This window comes from Oreochromis niloticus, linkage group LG3 (genome assembly GCF_001858045.2).
Source record: "Oreochromis niloticus isolate F11D_XX linkage group LG3, O_niloticus_UMD_NMBU, whole genome shotgun sequence".
In the NCBI taxonomy this organism is placed as follows: domain Eukaryota; kingdom Metazoa; phylum Chordata; class Actinopteri; order Cichliformes; family Cichlidae; genus Oreochromis; species Oreochromis niloticus.
Window position 1 is genome coordinate 76,272,288 of NC_031967.2, and position 20,464 is coordinate 76,292,751.

Sequence of the window (20,464 nt, forward strand, 5' to 3'; positions counted from 1 at the left end):
TCTGACTGTTTAAGTGAAATCAAGGTCTGGTTTACTCACAACTTTCTTATACTTAGTGGCAATAAAACAGAATTCATTTTAATAGGCACCAGATCAAAACTGACTACAGTTCCAACCAGTCTTTCGTTATCCATCGATAACTCTGTTGTCACACCCTCCCCTCAGGTTAAGAGTCTTGGTATCATCCTCGATAGCACTCTGTCCTTCACAGCACATATAAATAATATCACTCGGTCTTCCTACTTTCATCTCCGTAATATTAACCCTCTTCGTCCCTCACTCACACCACACAGTACCGCCATACTTGTCAATGCTGTTTTCACATCTCGTCTGGATTACTGTAATTCTCTTCTCTATGGTCTACCTCATAAACCCCTCCATAAATTGTAGTTATTTCAAAATACAGCTGCTCGTATTATTTCCAGAACTAGATCCACTGAACATATAACACCTGTTCTTAAACAGCTCCATTGGCTCCCAATTCACCTCTGTGTCAATTTCAAGATCCTGCTTCTCACTTTCAAAGCGCTTCATAACCTTGCTCCTCCATATCTATCCGATCTTCTCCATACATACTCACCCCTTCGTACAATCCGCTCTTCCTCAGCTACCCTTCTGTCTATTCCACCTGCTCACCTGACTACCATTGGACTCAGAGCCTTTAGTTGTTCTGCCCCGAGACTCTGGAATGCACTTCCACTTGCTCATGGACGACACACTGTCTCACCACTTTTAAATCACGTCTCAAAACTAATCTATTTAGAATTGCATACACCTGATCTGTCTTAGGCCATTTTTACCTTGCTCAGTTTTTATATTTGCTTTTATATTTTTATGACTGTTTATGTCTAAATTTTATCTTACCATGTTTGCTATATATACATTTTTCTTATTTTTTTATGGTATTCTTTACGTGTTACTGTAAGGTGACCTTGAGGGTCTGAAAGGCGCCAATAAATAAAATGTATTATTTTTATTTATTTATTTATTTATTTATTTATTTAATTATGAAGCCACCTTCAAAAACACTGCCACAGCAAAGTCGAATTTCATCGACTTCTTCTGCACGCATTAAAGCTGCGGCTGACAAGATAGCACTCATGGAGCGACTCGCTGCATTAAAGAAAAGACATTCTATTGATTGATTGTTATGAAACTTCCATACAAATTGAGGGAAAAATGGAGAGTTGTTGCCTATGAACTGCAAGAACAAAATGGTCACAGAGCAGTGTTTACTGATCTGGTTGCCTTAATAATAAAACAGGTGAAAGTAGCATCAGATCCAGTGTTTAGCAACATCCAAGACTCACAATCTGGAAGCAGCTTTAAAGTTTCAAATTCCACCAAGCAAAGAAAAAAGGGAAGTAGTTTTGCCACTAATGTCAGTACAGTTCCAGGAGTCAAAACTCAATCCACTGGAAGCAGAACAAATTCCACTGTTCTGCATGGTTGTTTGTTTTGTTCACCCAGCAATCATTTACTAGAGAATTGTAAGCAGTTTAAACCTAAAATGCATCGGGATAAGTTGACTTTTATCAAGGAAAGGGGAATTTGTTTCGGTTGTTCAAAAGTTGGTCACACAAGCAAAGACTGTAGGAGTCGTTTGGATTGCAACGTGTGTCACCAAAAACACCCAGGGGTTCTTCATATAGAGCGAAAAGATCCAGGTGCGTCCTCAGAACAACTCAACAGATGACAAACTCTAATGTCAACTTTTCAACTGCAACCACTCAGACATGTGGGCATATTGGGGCCGGTCATGAAATTGATGCAGTTTTTCTTATAGTTCCAGTTCAAGTTAAGAGCCAAAAGAGCAATAAAATTGTGCAAACCTAGGCATTTTTGGATCCTGGAAGTTCAGGTACATTCTGTACAGAAACCCTGGCAAAAAGACTGAATCTAAAAGGTAAAAAGACCAATATCCTTTTGAGAACAATGAGTCAAAATAGGATTGTTAGTGCACAAGTTCTGTCTGGTCTGGAAGTGTCTGGTTTGAAAACAAATGATTTCATGGCGTTGCCAGATGTTTTGACTCAAAAGACCATGCCAGTTTCTATGGTAAATATTCCCCAGCAAGGCGACATCGATCAGTGGCCTCATCTTAAAACTGTTAAACTTCACAACATTGATGCAGATGTGGAGCTATTGATAGGCACTGATGCTTCCAACGTTTTGGAGCCATGGAAGGTGATTAACAGTGTGGAAGGTGGACCTTATGCTGTAAAAATAGTGTCATATTTAAAGTTGGAAAAGAATAACATCATGCATGTTGCTTTAATCCTGGGAAAAGCTAGAGTTGCTCCTCTCAAGCAAACTACAATTCCCAGGTTGGAATTGACGGCTGCATTTCTTGCAGTTCGAGTGAATATGCTTCTACAAAAAGAGCTGCAGGTAAGGTTGGAAAAATCTATTTTTTGGACTGATAGTACAACAGTACTGAAATACATCTCCAATGAAACCAAAAGATTTAATACTTTCGTTGCAAACAGAATTGCTGTCATTCGAGAAGCAACAGATGTGAATCAGTGGAGATATGTTTCTTTCAAGGAGAATCCTGCAGATGACGCATCCAGAGGCATGAGAGCTGGGGATTTCCTCAAATGTAGGAGATGGATAAATGGGCCAGAATTTCTCTATAAGTCAGAGGAGGAATGGCCTAAACTGGATGTGGAGTACAGTGTAATTTCTGCAGATGACCCAGAGGTCAAAAAGGACCTGACAATGAATGTCATTGTGAAGGAATTACAAAATCCTACCAACTATCTTATCCATTACTTCTCATCTTGGGCAAAACTTAAAATCTCTGTAGCCTGGTTTGTAAAGCTGAAAGAGGCCTTGGTGTTGCTGGCACAGAAGAGGAAAGAGTTGCTTGCTGCAGGTTTGAATAAGAAAGAAAGAAGTGGAGATAAGAATGGAAATATTTAAGACCACTATGAAGAAAGGAAATATTACTCCAGAAGATTTAGCAAAGGCAGAACAAGCTATTATTCAATATGCACAGCAACAGAAATTTAAAACTGAAATGGCTTTAATCAGAAATGGCCTCAAAAGAGTCTCCAAGGGAAGTTGTCTCTACAAACCTGATCCAGTATTGGATGTGGGAATCCTCAGAGTGGGTGGCCAATTGAATAAAGCAACCATGCCTATGGAATTAAAGCATCCTGCAATTTTGACAAAGGACACGCATGTGTCAACACTGATTTTATGCCATATCCATCAAAGGTTGGGACATGCAGGAAGAGCACACATGCTGTCAAAACTGAGACATGCAGTGTAGAGTGAGTCATCGGATCACTATTTTTCAGGAAAATATGAGAAAAAAAAAGTAATTAATTTTATAGGCTATTGATTGAGTGGGGCAAATGACTGTGCTTCTGAAGCTTCAATCCCAGGGTGATCTTCTGCAGTCAACAATAATTTATTCACAAAGAATCAAAATTCTGGCAAGAGAAACAAATTGACAGCTCAACAGCAGATTAACAGCAGAACTGAGGAAGGAGCGAGTGGCAGGCATAAACATGTTCACACGTGTTCCTCTCTGTAAACTGTGAGGCAATTCAAATCAGTGAAAGGAGCCTGAAGGAGGATGGATATTTGTATGGTGTAAGGTACAACAGTTACACTGATAGAAATTACTATCAGTGTACTGCGCATGGGGTTCTGAGGATTAAAACTCAGGTGGAGTGCCAGATTTATCTAGAGGAGAGCTGCATTAGTACACACTGTTCCACCCTAGATACTTGAATGACACTAACATGGGTTGATCAATAGCTGCGTTTTTACAGTGATATTCATGTTGATCATTACAGATTCAATATCCAATCCAACTTTATTTATAAAGCACCTAATAAAACACAATGGAAAGAAATGTGACGATGAGATAATTTTCACATGCTGTTCTTATTTAAATGACACACATGAAACAATAGGGTGAGAAAAAGTGGTGAAGTAAGATGCACATCTTCTCAACATTTTAGTTTTAACACGTCAAACATCTGGCATCACACTTTGAAGAGACTAGTGCAATGTGGTGTTGAGTCTTAGTGCACCACATTTCTCTTTTCATTGTTCGTCATCACTTCTCCTGCCCACCTTTCCTTGGCATTCCTTGGCACCAGGGCCCCATACAAGAAAAACTGATTATTTTAAACTGTACATCATGCAAAGGTAGAAGAGTTCTAAAATAAGATGGCAGAGCTGGAGATGATATGGAAAAAACAGGAAGTGAAACTTCCATGGATGCATGACATTTAAGGTAATGTGAGAGTTGAAAAGTTTCTGTACTTTCATGTATACTTAATCACTGTCATTGAATAACTATGGCACTGATTAATTTTTTCTTAATGTCAGTTTGTGTTTGAAGTTGTTTCACTTACTTTCACTTTTTTTTCTTACCATGGTATGTGAAAAGGTGGACAGCAGAAACAGAAAGAAACAGTGAGAACTAAAAGAGAAACAAAGAGCTTTGGAACAACGAGGCAGCAGGAGGACAGCTGCAGTTTAACAGCTTCAATTCACTGACAGGAAACAACATTAGAAATATCATCATCCTCAACTCATCTGCTCCACTGACACTGACACCTTCAACGGACACACCTTCACTTTACCATCAGTTTCAATGAATGGAAACATCCTGTGAGTGAAAGTGTGTGTGAAGGTGTGTATGTGTGTGTTAGTATCAGGATCAGAGAACGACAGCTTTCCTCTGTTCCAGTCCAGATTCACTCTGATCCTCTGGAGCTTCTTCTCTACAGAGAGATCCGTAAACGATGATGGTGACCATGCTGAATATTTACCTGAACCAAACCCCATTTCCCATAATCCAGCCCATATGTGCTGCTTCCTCTGCACAGACTCTGCTGACACACCCAGTCCCCACCCTTTACTGTCTCCAACCTCGACATCCCAGCTGTGAGTCCCTGAGTTAAAGCCCTCAGAGCCCAGGACAGAGCCATAACTCTCAAACCTCTCTGGATTATCAGGAAGCTGCTGCCTCTCTTCTCCTCCTCGTCTCACACTGGTCAGATCTTCAGACAGGATGAGGTTTGGATGAGCAGTGTTTGGGTCCAGAATGAGAGGAGTGTAGGAGACCATGTCCTTCATGCTGTTCCAGATGTTGAAGGTCAGGTTGCCCAGGTGTTTGGCCTGGTCTATCAGAGCTCCTGAGGGCAGCTGTGGATCATCCAGCAGGGGGCAGCGCTGGACTCTTTCCACTGCAGCCTTGTAGTTGTGCAGGAATGAGACGTCTTCAGCTCTCAGCTCCTCCTCTGTGGCTCTGACTGTGTCTGAAAGAGCTGCTATCTCTCTGCTCAGAGCCTCCATCTTCTCCTTCATCATCCCACTCTTCTGCTCCTCTTCCTCCCTCAGTGCAGCCAGCCTGGCCTCCTCTTCCTCTGCTAGAAACTGGTGAAGCTTCTTAAACTGCTCCTTAATCTGCCTCTCTGTGTGTCGGGCCTGGACCTTAATGTGTTCTGCTGTTTGATCAAACTTCACTTGAGCTTCTTCACAAAATCTTAACCTCTTCTTTAAGTACTCCAGAGTTTCCTGAAGTTCCTTCTTGTGTTGTTGTGCAGCTTCATCGATGGGTCTGAATCTGTGATTGGTGTGTTTTTCTGAGTCTCTGCAGACGACACACACTGGCTGCTGATGGTCCAGACAGAAGAGTTTGAGTTTCTCAGAGTGCAGACTGCAGAGAGCCTCTGAAGCTCTCTGATCTCTCTCCTGTAAGAACGACTCACACAGGTTCTTTAAAGCTCGGTTTAAAGGTGGATCATAAACTGATATTTCCTTACAAACTGGACACTCGTGTGTTGTTCTCTCTCTCCACCATCTCTTCAGACAGTCTTTACAGAAGCTGTGGCTACATGACAGAAGAACAGGATCTCTGAAGACCTCCTGACAGACCGGACAGCAGAGATCCTCCTCTGATCTGGAAGCCATTGAGTCTGTGAGTGAAGCTGAAAACAGCAGACAGGAAGTACAGTCAGTCCTGGCTCCCCTCCCTCCTCTACCACCTTCACTGAAACTTCCTTTGAGTCGTGTTTTTGCTCAAACTCACATTCAGTGTGTGGAGCGTCAGCAGCTTGAAGCAGCAGTGTTGGAGTTTTCCACTTTTGTCTCCTGTAGCTGGACTCACTAAGAGGAAGCTGCCAGTTTCGTCTGAAACCTGTCTGATCGTCTGCGCGTCTCTCTTTATGAGGGAAGAAGAACATCCTGTTTCCTGGTTTGTCGCATTTGAATGACGTGAGGGGAGGAGCTTCTTTCCTTTGACTAATGTTGCTTCATTCATAATGTGTATTTCAAGGATTGTATGATCATGACCAGTTTGTTAAGTATCCCCGTCCCTCTCTGCCATTCCACCACTCCAGCAGACCATAGCATAGAAAAATAGCGGACACCACCACAGTGTCGTAAAACGTCCTTCCGAGAGTCCTGTTCACCCCCGAAAGATCTCAGCCGCCGTAGCAGGTGGAGACGGCTTAGACTCTTTTTGCAGAATGCATTTGTGTTTGTGGACCAGTCCAGTTTGTTATAGAGGTGAACACCCAGGTATTTGTTGTACTCCACTGTTTCAATGTCCAAACCCTGGATGTTCACTGGTGTGATAGTACTAGTAAGCCTAGTACTAGTAAACCTGAGATAGTACATTCTGCAGGATGCGTCATTTTACTCTCTGTGACAGTGCGTAGCCCCCCGCAACAAGCGGCCATACCTCCACTAAAAGAAAATCAACAAAACGTATAAGAACAAGACATAAAACACCAAACTACTGAGTAAATGAGACATAAAAGAAACAGGAACATACACTCTAAGATACAATCCCTTTTAAAAGCATGATTAAAGTATAACAAACAATTGAGAGTAAAAAAAAAAAAAAGACCATAAAACAAGGAACAATGCCAGTCCATAAATGACTGAAAAGCAACAACAAGGCTACAACAAGACAGCAGCAGTGTGTAGGCCTGTAGCACAAGAGGGAAAATAGTCATCCAGTGTCCACCCTACTATACACCAAACTGTAGATAATACATCCTACTTACCACCCCCTAACAGATATACATAGTAAGTGATTGTCAGGGGAAATGAATTCAGTCTGCAGATCTTAACAGCCTGTGATCTTTGCCACCTTGAACAGGAATGAGTGAAAGTTGCCAGAGCTCAAGAGTGGACCACAGCTGTTCCTTATTTTATCATTATGTCAATAAAGCACAAGGTTCAGTTAGCTTTGCACAAAAATAGAAACATCCTCTAAACAGCTACTTTTTGAGTATATTTCAGAGCTGTACTTTTGTACTTTTACTTGAGTAAAGAAGTTGAACCAGTACTACAACTTTTACTAGAGTATTTTTTAACAGTGGTATTTTTTTTTTTACCTTAATTCAAGTACAGAACATCTATACTTTTGCCAACTGTGGTTTAACTCCACAATACTAATAGATTAAATAGATCATTCATTTGCTCTAAATTGGAGATGCAGTTTATTTTGTGTTTTGTACATTTTGTTTCTGAATATTGTGAAAATTCTTAATTTTGTGTCACACCACTGGCAGGAGTTCCTCTTGTAGCTGCAGATAACCGGTGTGTTTTTGCAGTAACTACAGAGGGCGACTTTTTTCATGTTTTGGATGTTTTCCTTATTCAGAAGCTGAAAGCCCAAAGTGGGCATGACCGGGAACCTTGGTGATGGGACCTTCTGTGTGTGGTGGTTATCCATGTACGCCTGGTTTGACTGCACCTTAGTGAAAGTGTGTAGAGGTGAGACGTATATGTGAATTGGTGATTCTGCTCACTGGTAAGCCAAAGGTCTAAAGGTCTTCCCAGTATTTATAGAACTGAATTAATGGTGCCTTTCTTGTCTGTTTTAAATAGCTGTCAGTGAGCTATCTTGCGCTCTGAACCACGTCTGTTTCTTAAGTATAACGGACCTGAGTGCCTCCTTGGTAATCATTGTAGTTTTGAACTGGATATGGGTGAAATTCCCAGGGTGGCGATGTCGGGTTTTCCTTGTAAAGCTTTCGAGCTTGCAGTCACCACACTACCATCCTAGTATGTGTGCATCTTGCTTTTCCCCCCCCTCATCATCGCCACTCATGCACAGTAGCATGTTAAAAAGAATTATGGGAATCATAAGAGAACAGATGATTACTTTTTGATCTAGACTTATTTAAGTGAGGGGAGTCCGAGCCCAAAGCCTGACTCACAGCCATTATGATTTCACCGAGGACATTTGGAGATAAGCATCAACAACTCTCCCCTGAACATTTTTGCACTTGGAAAACAAAAACTGTCACTTCTGTAGACCAATCGCTTTCAATATTCATGAATTTAAAAGTAGGCAGTTTAAATTTTCAATTTTTTAGTTTCCAGCCTGACACAGAAGACTGTTTGTGGTTTTATAGCTGTGTACACACATATTTGACTTTGTAAACCACTTTGACCTACATAAGATTACACTGTGACTGTATTGTTTATTCAATAATACTGAGTTTGTTTACTGGACTATGTTTATGCCTCAGTTATACCAAAATAATTAAGCATTCAAGTTATCACAACTGTATAATAAATAAACTACATACTAGTATATCACAACCAATGACTGTAGAAAACATTGATCACAACAGATTAGCACCACTTTGTTTTAGCTCTCAAGTAACGCCTCACCTCTCTATTTCATACAGGGTGCTCTGAGCACATAATCTGCATGTTGTGTTTATGCAACTGCACTAGTGGAGTGTGCGCTGTTGGTCACTGTGTGTGGACATCATCCATGTATTGCACCTTGTCCAGCGACCAGGATATGTCCAGTGACCTAGGACATAACACAAGAGCACACAGGCACTTCCAAGGGTTTGAACCGTAAACATCGCAACAGAGAGAAACTTCACGAATTCTCACTTAAGTTTGTGTGTTTACATCTTCACTTTTTAGCCACTGAAGCTACATCAGCCTGTCTGCTGTGGAAACATCCAAATAAGGTTTTAAAGGGTGCAGCTCCTCTCACAGCAGCACACGAGCCTTCATCAGTCCTTCAGTACTGGTCTTTATTGGAAAAGTGGCACGCATCATCATCATCATCACTAATGACTGACAGTAACACTGGTCCTGCTGACACACAGACTCGCAACGCACGCACCCACACACAGCTCTACAGTTTCTGTCCTATGTAGGAAAAAAGATTAGAGTATGAGGAAGATGAACGGCATCATGGGAAATGTAGGAATAAAAAAGTGTTTTATTAAAAAAAAAAAAAAAGTCTTGGGGCTTCTGGTGCTTAAAAGAAGTCGAGGTCCTCCGGAGCGTCGAGGTCTCTGTACTCGATGATGGAGCGAGGGTCGCCTCGCATGCCCCTGCAAACACACAAACACACACAGTGACATAACTGATGTGATTCATACACTCCAATGTGTTGTTGTCACGGTGCATGTTCTTTACCTGCTGTTTCGCTGTTTCCCAGAAAACCCGCCGCCGCCTCCTAAATGACCTCTGAAGTTGTCATAGTTACCCCGCCCAGCTCCAAACTGGTTTGGTGGATGGTGGAGTGCACCGCCTAAAACACCCACACACACATATACACCTTAAACAACTGCATCACTGCACTGAAAAAGCAAAGCTGAGGTTTTTTCATTTTAAATACTTAATTAAATTCTATTATGTTTGTGTTTATATATACCTGGGAAACCGGGCATGGGTGGTCTGACTCCAGGCGGATATCCCAGAAGGCTCTGCTGCTGCGGCGACTGTCCAGGAAATCCTGGTAAACCCGGAGGAGCGGCTAAAGGCGGAGAGAAGGAAACACGTCAGAAAAGAAAAAACAGTAACGTGAATAGAAGGCAAAGCAGAGTCCCAGGGGCACAACCTTGTGAAGGCGGTGGGAGGGGCTTGTTCTCAGGCAGGGCAGGTCTTTTAGCGTCCAACAGGAAGTTGTTGAAGAACTCAACTTCCTGCCGGACACCGGAGACTTTCTCGCCGTGCTTATTGAGAATATGTTTGCGCACAAACTCGGGAGCCTTGAACTTCTTCCCGCTCAGAGGACACAGCCACTTGTCTTTGCTGAGCTCCTGAGTGTTGGCCGACAGGAACTTCTCCACCTGCACAGGTGAGACACACAGAGGAGGGAGGAGAGCTCGTCACTGGGACAACTGTCTTACACTCACATGTACACACTCTGTTTATGGTCGTTTCTATGAAAAGGTCGTACGCTGTTAAAAGGTCATTCCTTCTATGGCTGCAAATCTCTATTGTTTTTTTTTTTTATTTCTGAAATGCCAAATGAATTATGACTACAATCCAGAATTAACGACACTTAAATTCGAGACATACACACCGACAATACAATGTTTAATTTTATTTTGACAGCACAAATAATCAAAATAATAATAAAAAGGTAACATTGCATCTGTTTTTCTTGTTTTAATGAGTAATTATGAGAATTTAATTCCTTTTTCTAAAACATTTTCTTGTATTTGATGAGGAATGATTAAGAGAACAAAATTAGAAATTGTAAAATCAAAGACAAGACTTGATCTGAATCGTTTTGTAATAAGCTGCAGCTCAGGAGGTCGTCTAATAATCTCAAAGTCAGTAGTTGGATAATGTGAAGGGCTTTTATTGTGAAAGGAACGAGAAGTAGCACTTTTTTTTTTCTGGTGGCAGGCGGTGTGTCGTACCTCTTGTTCCGGGTCTTTCTTCCCCAGCCTTGTCGCTTCTTCCTCACTCAGAGTCTCAGAGGGCGAGAGCAGCGGAGCCAGGCGCTCCTCGCACATCCGCTGGTGTTCACTCACTGTCCAATCAGAGCACAGCAACACTAACGTCAACTTTGCAGTCGTGTATTTGGAGATGTAGTTTACAGATGTTCCCTAAACGCCTCAGTGTTTTGAGATTAAATAAACTAAAAACACATGTGATGTGTTCGAGTCACAGATCATACCGCGGCAATTTTCCATAAAGGTTCAAAAGCTGCTGTGACACACCCCATTTAAGTGTGTCTTATTCACAGGTGAGAAGGACTTTATGTGTCCTGCGTCTCTGGTTTCTAGGAAACCACGTCCTTTTTTCCTAGAAATATACCATCAATGGCTGATCTGCAGAGTGTATGCGTGTGCGTACCCTCAGTTGCAGTGATCTTGCCCACAGGCAGGGGTCCTCGAACGTGGATCAGCCCGCAGCGGTGTGGCATCTCATCCTCGGCGGGATACTCACAGAAATTATAATAATCAACAGAGTGAACCAGACGCAGGTAGAGCAGCAGGCGGTCCAGCACCTGTACACATGCACACACAAGTGTAAATACATGCTTACATGAAGCAGGCAGCGCCTGATCTACATGAAGCTCCTCCCACCTTCAGTAGCTTATCATCTGTCTCCAAGGTGACGTCAGAGGAGGCAGGGTCCTTGGCGTCACCGGCATCATCGGTGTTGCCCCCAGAGGCGCCGATGAGCTCCTCCTCCTCTGCACTGACTTCCTCTATCAGGTAATCTGTGATGTTCTTCAGGATGGGGTTGGTCTCCATCTACACACACACACACAGAGGAATGATGTCACTCCTGAGGGGTTTATGGGTAATGAAGTGGCAATCAGCCCAGATAGTGTTTGACTTATTGGTGCTTCTGACTCTGAACCCTTGAGCCTGAGCATATTTAAACTCTGCACCTGTTCTGTCCACAGCTCCCCTCTCTGGTCCAGGCTGTGGACGAGTCGGGCTGACAGTCGGATGTCGTTCCTCACCACCGGTTTGTGGTGCGTCAGACCGTTGACGCTGCGAACCCGCCGGCACAGATCTCTGTTCACCACCGGAGCGAGTTCACAGTCTCTGAGCTGCAGAAAGCATGGAGAAGGTTTTAATCACCCATGACACACCAGTGCGTGTGTGTGTGTGTGTGGGTGAGAGAGAGCGTGTGTGTGTGTGTGTGTGTGTGTGTACCCGGATGTTCTGCAGGTTCCAGCACGTCTCCTTGATGTTCACGCTGCGGTCAAAGGTCACCCAGCAGCGCCTGAAGAACCTGAAGCACAAACATTCACTGAAGCTCAGTTTAAAGAGGAACGCTTCCAAATCCATGCTTTTAAAACCACTCAATAAAAAAAAGAAACGTGGTGCAGGGCAGTTCTTAGATGAAGCACACAAATATGCCTCGATCCACAGGCTCGATCAGCAACGTGGTGTTAAGTGGTAAGACCATATTGTTGTTCATTTTCATGTTAGAAAATGCTAATTTTACTGGAAAAATTTTTTTTTTTTTTAAAAACCCCAAAACCTAGAAACCTGCGATATACTGAAATTCCCGCAATATAAAGTTACAGAGAAATCTGCAAAAGGTGAACCGCGATGTGGCGAGCCCATACCATATCCAAGTTTATTATCAGTTTATTTAAAAAATGACTATAAACAATCTGCTACATTTTAGTCCTTTAATGGCAGAAGAACCTGGGAGGAGCTAATGCAGGTGTTACGACTGCATTTTTCTGTTCTCACCTCCTCTCGGGCTGAGGGTCCGACAGCGCCACCCGCAGGAAGCCTGGGTATCTGCGACACAGCTGCAAACACATGCAGCAGATTAGCAGAGAGCCAGGTGATGTGCACAGGTGTGTGTACTAACTTTAAGTCAAAATCAGAGCTTTCAGCTTGAAAACCAAAGTGTTGAGCTAAAATGTTCTGGGTAAAAATTATATTTTACTCTGAACTACTTCTAAGTTAAAAAACAAATAAACCAGTTCATTGTGCAGTATTTCATAGTTCTGCACTGTTTTTTTATGCAGGGCAGCATTTAAATTAACTCAGTTTTAAATAGTCAGCAGTCAAGCAGAGACAGCTTTCTCCCAGGGAGCATGAACACATCACAGAGTTCATTAAAAACAACCTAATTTTTCTTGCTGAATTCCGACTATAATTAAAAACCTTCTTCCTTTGTTGGTTTGTCATTATTTACTTGTCCAAACTTATTTAATAACGTCCTACTCTCTGGAGGGAGGAACCTAAACAGTGTCAACCTATAGGATTGAAAAATGAGCTGCAGTTCCTCAGATGTCCACCAGTTAGTCTGAGCTTAGCAACAACTGCTTCACCCTAAGCTGTAAAGGCATGTTTTCTTACAGCTGTGATCTCATCCTTGGACACCTCTGGCGGGATGCTTCTGATGAATAGGGAGGTGGTGAGGTGGAGGGGGCGGGGCTTGGGTGGAGCCTCCTTCTCCCTCTCTTTCCCTCGCTCTTTACGACGCTCTGAAACAAACCAGCAAAACACTTCAGACTAAAGTCTGAGAAGTGTTTCAACATTTCAGTGTTCAAAAAAAAAAAAAAGTTTAAAATAAATACCATCCTCTCCGTCGTCCTCCTCTTCCTCCTTCTCCTCGTCCTCATCCTTCTCTCCATCAGAGTGGGAGGAGTCCGAGTCGGAGGCACTGCCCTCGCCGCTGTCAGCTGAGAGGCTGCGTTTCCTCTTCCTGCCCTGAGAGGAAGATGAGGGATTAACAATGTGATGTAACATTAAGGAACATCAGCATCAGTGACAAAAGACAAACGACTCACTTTCTTGGTCTTCTTCTCTTCTTCCTCGTCTTCTTCTTCTTCTTTCTTCTCCTCTTCCTCCTCCTCCTCGTCGTCGTCCTTCTCCTTCTTCCCGTTACGCTTGGCGTCGGCTGACTCCTGAGAGAGGAAAGAAAATACGATGGTTAAGGTCAGTCTGAACGCCGTTGTGTGTCAGGATGTGATTATTTAACTTAACACTGAACAGACTGTCACTCAACCCGTGACCTGTTTCTTCTCTACAGTAGTTAATAATTCAATAATTCAAAGTCATGTGACCCAGCCAGGAAGAGACCGGGTCCAGTTCAGTAAACTGAGGATATTCGAAGACGTCACCTTCTCTGTTTCTTTGTTATCGCCCGCGTCACCGCTCGCCGTCTCCTTCATCTGAGTTACAGTCGCCTCTGAGCTGGTCTGACCGCCCACACTTCCTCCGCTGGCATCTGCCTGACTGTTCTCGCCTACACCTCCTCCTCCGCTCGTATCTCCACCGGCTCCTGCTGCATTCGCCTGAACCTCGAGGACCTGCAGGTCAAAGTCGGTTCCTCCCTCCATCTTTATCACAGCTGCACAGAGACACACAGGTTAAAGACTTCATTACTAGGCCTGCACAATAAATCGAAAATTTATTGTCATCGCGATATCAGCCTGTGCGATGGGCCCATTGCAAAACACGGCGTAAACTGCGATAATTGGGTACCTTAAAATGTTTACGCACGTGCTTTAAAGAATTTACCAATCAAAAAAGCCCCTTTACACATTTGACCAGTCGAATAGAGCCCTTCACGGCATTAACCAATCAAATGGATTAGAGGCCCGCCTCCTACGTAGGTGGGGAGCGAACAACGCTGCAGCAACAAGTCAGAGTACGCTACTGACTATGAACTCGTGGCTAAAAAAAATAAAAAAATAGTACCTCGCTTATTTGGAGGTACTTTGGATTTGATAAAGACGACGTTCTCCAAACACAGGTACTCTGCAAAACTTGCCGAACACTCGTGGCAACCACCAGGGGAAACACGACTAATCTCCACCATCATCTTCAATACAACCACAGAGAACTGTTTGAAGACTTCCAGAAAGATAGGGCTAGCCAAACAAAGGTTGCTAATGTTAAGACAAAGAGCACAGCAGTCCAACAGCCGTCTCTGTATCAGAGTTTTTCAAGTGGAACTCCTTATGAGAAAACGTCGAAGCGGTACAAAGAAATAACAGAGGCCATTACCCATTTTTTGGCTAATGACATGATGCCTATAAATACAGTTAGTGAGGAGGGCTTCAGACAGTCTGATACATAAAGTGGACCAGAGATACCGCATCCCCTCACGAAACTACTTTTCCCATGTCGCCATTCCACAAATGTACGAAACATGCAGCAAGACCGTCATGTTTGAACTGAGCCAAGCTGAAAACTATGCAAGCACTACAGTAAAGTTTCCTCTCCAGTTCTGACTTACACCATAACTACTTGGTGAGTGGAAAAATGATGAACAACTGCATTGAGATAATTTGCAGTATAATTTAAGTTGTGTTTATTTAAAACTAATTATAGAGACCGGGAAGGATGTCTTTCAGAATTCAAGCCTCAGAAAATTTTTTATGGGGGCAATGTTTCAATGTTAAAGTGCACTTTGTTGTTACACTGCTAATACAGCAGCTTTCTTTAACTAAAACTGTTGCAGTAAAACAGAAATTATATATTCGGGGGTTTTTTTGTTTTGCTATTTATTTTATCGCAAGTCATATCGTTATCACAATATTGATCACAGTTATCGCACATTGTTGTAAAGGCTCACCTTTCAGCACATTCACTTCACCAGATGCACCTTGTTTCTTTTCCTCACCTTTGATTGGGTGTGGTGCTTGGCTTTAATTGCAATCACCTGTCACTCGTTATATAAGGACTGCACTCACTTACCCTTCACTCTTTCTTCACTCCCACATGGGGCGGCAGCTGAGGTGAGTTTCTGTTTGAGTCTCCTGAGTTCATGTATCATTTTGAGTTACTTAAATCATACTATGTCCTTTTTAGAGATAGCAGTCCATGTGTGTCTTTCCTTTACCAATAAAACGACAAAACCTGCAAATGATTGATGACTGCTTATTCTCATTCTAATCGGATGAGCCCATGATGATGACTACTTAAACCCCGAGGCTTCCTTCCTCCAAAACACACATCGCAGGTTTTCCTAATATCGTGCAGCCCTATTCATTACACACAAACCCTGTCTCACTTCACTTCCTGTCCAGTTTACCTGCATCGAGGAGTTTAATGATGGCAGGGGCGTGGTCCATGTCGAGCGATACGTTGTCCAGCCAGTTGTTGTCCATGAGGAAGAGGAAGACGCCGAGTCGGGTTTTGAGGGCAGCCAGAGACTCTGCCTTCCTCGTGGTGATGTCATCGGGGTGGTACTTGGAGCGGAACCACTCCTGCTCTTTGTGCTGGAGGAAGAAGTCCTGCAGCTGCTGCCGCCTGAAGTCTAGCTTGTACTGGTTGTAGCGCTTCACGGCCTCCGTCTCGTCCACGCTGTCCTCCATGTTCAACAGGAATTCCTGCAAACGCGTCACAGACGTGATGTCATAACCTCGCCAAACAGACGCTTTGATGCCTCCTTATTTTTTTAAATCAGAGACCCACCTTAAAGCTCCTCATGGTAGGAGGACCGGGAGGAGGGAGGTCTGGATCCACCATCCCCAACCTGAGACACAAAACTCAGGTAATAAATAATCCATGTGAAAACTGTTGGAGCCACTAGGGGGCAGAAATGCATCTGACTGAGCTCACCTGCCCTGTAGAGGGTGGCCTCCATGATGTGGATGAAGGTGAGGAAAGTCTGGGTGCCAGCCCTGAGGCCCCGCCCCTGGAAATGGAGCCCCGCCTCCTCCATACGGCAGGTCGTAGCGGTACGGCTCCCCCCTGTGGTCATCCCTAAGGGTGAAACAAGGATTATTAATCACAGCTGGAACATGCAGGAGAACCTAAAGTCTGCAGCTGCTTCTCTCACACAGGCCTCACCATTCTCTCCTCATGCGTTTGTGCTGAGGGCTGATGTGTCTGGGTGGAGAAAACCTCTCTCTGCGGCCGCGGTCATAGTCCCGCCTCCGCTCACGGCCACGGTCCCAGTCCCTGAAACAAACAGAGCTGACGTCACACAGCGGACAAACCTGTCGGGATGAAGTCGGCGACTTTCTTCAGCCATAATAAATCCTGACGACTCAGTTTCCAATAACATGTCTCATTCATACGCTAATGTTAGGACAGATGTTTACAGCTGGATAACAAACTGTATGAACTCTGCAACAAATGTGTCAGATGTGATTAGAGATAAGTACTGCATGCATAAATAATACAACTGTGTTGGAAACTTTTCAATGTTAAACCGAATGCAAGTTACCATGAGTTTACAGAGCGAGCATAAATGAACTGTCACACCAAAATCTAACATTTTATTGACTTGGACATTTCTAGTTTGAGCCAGAATAGTTCTGGTCGTATTATTTTTTTTTTTTTTTTTTCACATTAATGTCATGTCATAACAGTAAAGTTGACCAAATCTATTTCCAGTGTTGGGTAAATCCGCAGGAATTTGTGTGACTTGTCAGGCAGGGTTAGGAGAGCTGTACTCACATGTTGGTGCCATACTTTAAACTCCTCTGGCAGCTAGGCTACTAGATGGCAGCAGCTCCCTCTGTGACAGTAGTTCTGCAGCAGTTTGATGCAGTAAATGAGCCTCTGTAGGTTTAGTCTGAACTCAGTTTTCTGACTGTCAGACGCGTCAGCTAGTCTGATCTTTCACTCCGGATTAAAAACGATTAACTTAACGATCAGAATAATCTCCAGCTCCCACCTGTCGGGCCAGTCGTCTCTCCTTCTCTCCTCGCGCTCTCGTGACCTTTCCATGTCGCTGCGTTCTCGCCTGAACTTGTCCCGCCGCCTCCGATCCAAATCGTCGTCACTGTCTCCCATTGGTCTAAAGGAGCAAACAGATATTATCAGGGATTCTTTCTGCATCATTCAGCAACTTTAAATCATAAGTTTAAATATTTGGGGGGGAAAAACTTTACTAGATCTTTCTGTAAATCACCAAGTATGAAGGTGTTTAAATAAAAAAATAAAAAAATAAAATAAAAAAAAATTGTTCAAACTGTCAAAATAAACCTTAAATTCAGAGAATTATCGGAGTTCGGTTAATTAATGCACATTAACAGATGGAGCACAGCTCTGTGAGGCTGAAGGTGGCAACTGAAAAACCTGTAGATTCAATAAATTTACACCAACGCAGGACCAAGAGAAGCACAAATCTCCCACACTAGATTGACTCCCATCACCTCCTGCCTGCAGATTTAACGCTCTAAGCGCCTAAACCCACACTGACTCCTTAAGGGGGTGTGTGTGTGTGTGTGTGTGTGTGTGTGTGTGTGTGTGAGAGAGTGTGAAAGGGGTGTAGCCTAATACCTCCTGCTGCAGGTAATAAACACACTGACTGTGCTAAACCATCCCCACTGAGAGGAACTGTGTTTTATTTTTCACATCAGGAATGAAGATTTTTGATCTACTTTGTCATCTGCTGTGACGGTTCCTGACTGTGTTCATCAGCGAGGAAGAGTCTGTCCGGAACCCGGAAATTAGGGGAAAAATAACTATAGGTGATGGGAAGTGGGCGGGACCCATGGTAAACTTTCAGGTGAGGGACTGACAAATGAGCTCTACCAATAACAGTAAAGAATCCAACTGATTGTCATGTAACATAGTGAGTGTATTTACAACCACGTTATGTCAATCAACAGTTCTTCACTCTGATTGGTGGTCACTTCAGTTTATCACAGTTACTCCTTCAAAGTCGAATGAGGATGTTGAATGTCACTTTGTTTCCAATATTTGCATTAACTTTCTTTCACACCAGATATGAACGCTGTATTGGAGCAGAAAATATTTGGATTCTATTTTGCTTTATTGTATTTAATGATCCAGTTTAGTCTCTCGACTTTGGCCACCACTCATTGACTCTGTATTAGACCCTCATCCATATTCTGAATCTCCAGCAAAGCACTGGACAGACTCCATCATATCCAGAACTCCGCTGTCATGAGATGCACTAAACTCTGGGACCATATCACCCCCACCCTCATAAATCTCCACTGCCTCTTGGTCAAATACCTCAGTACTTGTCTCCTCTCTTTCACGCAGACAAATAGTCTTGCTCGCACTAACCCCTTCACTGGGCTTGTTTAAATAAACAAACAAAGAAACTGTTATAAGTTGTTATAAATATTAACTACAACTCCGCTTCTGTGTTGATATGTTTACTTCACTCACTGACGTGCTTTTCATGCAACTCATGTTGTGTAGAATTCTAAGAAGTTCAAGGTTTAATGCTCTTACTTTAGATTCAGGTTTTACAAATTTTCGTGAGACGTGCAGGAGATCTTGAATGACAAACCAGAGCCTGACCGGTCTGTTGCTCTCATAGAAAAACTGAGATAGGAAAATTACCATTACTGAGGAAATAAACATCCTTAGCTGAAACGCCGCTGCTTAACAATAATAACTTATGCCGTCCTCCACTTCTGCTAATATAAAAGCACATAAGCAGCAGTGTGTATAAGCTTAAACATCGCTGCTCTTTCAGTTTTTCTTGAAATATTTATTATAAACTCTGTTTGTTTATGTGACTCCTCACTGATACATTGGCTGCTAATTAGCCTGCTAGCTTCTGTCCTTGAGTTCCTTAAAATCTTTTAATTTAAGGACAGGCTCAGCGCAAACTCCCGGCAGCCCCAGATCGTTAGGAGACGCAAACATTAAGGGTTTAAAAGTTTTCACTAAGACAAATCAAACGCTACCATTAGCAGCAGTTAGCATTTCACAGCTAACGAAGCTAACAGCGGCTAATTAGCCCATTAGCACGGAGCCAGATGAGCCTGTTCACAGAGGTGTATCCCTCCGCTTAGGCCCCGCTGCTTTATCTGCGCGTATTTTGGAGTTTAAGGTGTTTTTTCTTACCTGAGATTTGGTTTTTTAAACTCAGAAACAAGCCCGTCACAGTTACCAGCAGCCGTACAGTTATCCCGCCGCCAGCTCCAAGAGCACAATGATCCAACGACACTTCCGCTTCCTGTCACTACCGCTCGTCTGTCCAATGAAAATGCGCCGCCTCGAGGTCAGACTGGGTAAATACACACACTCGTTGAAATAAGGGGATAGTGGCGTTTTATCTTCACTTCTGGGAAGCTGAGAACTCTTCTTCGTTTTCCGCGAGAATTGTATTTGGCCAGCTTTGCCATTGAACTTCAGTTAAAATTTAAACAGCACAATATTTAAAGTTTTTAAAATACTCCAACATTATGACATTTTCTGCTTTCCTGCAACATGTCACCCCTTTCTATCCAAATCTCCAAGAACCTCACTGAGATCAACTGAGTTTAAGAGATAAAAACAAACCATCATTCCTGATGGATGACATCCCAGCCCAAGTTTGAGTCACGTGAACACTGACTATGATGTTTAAAATGAAAAAACAGCTCGTCACTGTTTCCATCAGCTAGTGAAAGACACTCTGATACCGGTCACACTGCCATGATGTGAATTTATTTACAGTACACAGTAATATAGATTTGGTAAATAGATAAACAAACATATGTGTATTAGAAACACATGTATACAATAGCACATGAGACAATAACGTGAAATGAAAGTCAACATTTTACTGTCACATTGATCAAGAAGACAGCGCTCTAAAGTCTTTTTAAATGAGAAATCAAATATAATGCATTCTAGTGAATGTGTAATGCAACTCCTATACCTTTTCTCTGTCTTTAAAGTGATGATAAAAACATATTTAATGCAAAAAAATGTCATGAGCATCCAAACATCTTAGATCATAAATCCAGACATCGCTTTTATAGTGTAGCTTTGAGCAGAGGATTTCTCAGTGTGATCAAAAT

General features: G+C 42.8%; 3 protein-coding genes and 2 long non-coding RNA genes across 5 annotated transcripts; 3 read left to right on the forward strand and 2 right to left on the reverse strand.

Annotated features, from left to right (window-relative positions):
- The first annotated feature begins 1,110 nt into the window (after positions 1–1,110).
- LOC112846194 (uncharacterized) lies at positions 1,111–4,614 on the forward strand. The gene has a single exon (XM_025905541.1). It carries the CDS (start codon positions 1,936–1,938, stop codon positions 2,923–2,925), a length of 990 nt encoding a protein of 329 aa, XP_025761326.1. The 5' UTR covers positions 1,111–1,935; the 3' UTR covers positions 2,926–4,614.
- Positions 4,433–7,314, reverse strand: LOC100710625 (E3 ubiquitin-protein ligase TRIM39-like). Its single transcript, XM_019355247.2, has 2 exons — positions 6,059–7,314; positions 4,433–5,957 (listed from the first exon to the last, which is right to left on the reverse strand). Exons 1-2 carry the CDS (start codon positions 6,210–6,212, stop codon positions 4,552–4,554), a joined length of 1,560 nt encoding a protein of 519 aa, XP_019210792.1. The 5' UTR covers positions 6,213–7,314; the 3' UTR covers positions 4,433–4,551.
- Positions 7,315–9,020: 1,706 nt separating this feature from the next.
- LOC100710359 (serrate RNA effector molecule homolog) lies at positions 9,021–19,668 on the reverse strand. The gene is made up of 20 exons (XM_005462825.4): positions 19,524–19,668; positions 17,368–17,490; positions 16,536–16,646; positions 16,305–16,448; positions 16,158–16,218; positions 15,775–16,072; positions 13,856–14,085; positions 13,523–13,639; positions 13,310–13,442; positions 13,089–13,216; positions 12,471–12,532; positions 11,922–12,000; positions 11,651–11,815; positions 11,340–11,510; positions 11,107–11,260; positions 10,668–10,780; positions 9,857–10,088; positions 9,671–9,772; positions 9,433–9,547; positions 9,021–9,347 (listed from the first exon to the last, which is right to left on the reverse strand). Exons 2-20 carry the CDS (start codon positions 17,484–17,486, stop codon positions 9,272–9,274), a joined length of 2,610 nt encoding a protein of 869 aa, XP_005462882.1. The 5' UTR covers positions 17,487–17,490; positions 19,524–19,668; the 3' UTR covers positions 9,021–9,271.
- LOC112846195 (uncharacterized) lies at positions 15,329–16,172 on the forward strand. Its single transcript, XR_003219049.1, has 2 exons — positions 15,329–15,478; positions 15,770–16,172. It is a non-coding gene; the product is annotated as an uncharacterized LOC112846195 (long non-coding RNA).
- On the forward strand, positions 17,470–18,746 carry LOC112846196 (uncharacterized). The gene is made up of 2 exons (XR_003219050.1): positions 17,470–18,204; positions 18,308–18,746. It is a non-coding gene; the product is annotated as an uncharacterized LOC112846196 (long non-coding RNA).
- Positions 19,669–20,464: the final 796 nt, after the last annotated feature.

Excerpts from the sequence above, each read along its gene's own strand:
- LOC100710359 (XM_005462825.4), bottom strand. The coding sequence starts at position 17,486 with ATGGGAGACAGTGACGACGATTTGGATCGGAGGCGGCGGGACAAGTTC. Across the intron at positions 13,640-13,855 it reads ATAACAAAGAAACAGAGAAG|GAGTCAGCCGACGCCAAGCG; the intron begins GTGACGTCTTCG and ends TTCCTCTCTCAG. Across the intron at positions 13,443-13,522 it reads AAGAGAAGAAGACCAAGAAA|GGCAGGAAGAGGAAACGCAG; the intron begins GTGAGTCGTTTG and ends TCTTCCTCTCAG.
- LOC112846194 (XM_025905541.1), top strand. The coding sequence starts at position 1,936 with ATGAGTCAAAATAGGATTGTTAGTGCACAAGTTCTGTCTGGTCTGGAA.
- LOC100710625 (XM_019355247.2), bottom strand. The coding sequence starts at position 6,212 with ATGTTCTTCTTCCCTCATAAAGAGAGACGCGCAGACGATCAGACAGGT. Across the intron at positions 5,958-6,058 it reads TGACGCTCCACACACTGAAT|CTTCACTCACAGACTCAATG; the intron begins GTGAGTTTGAGC and ends TGCTGTTTTCAG.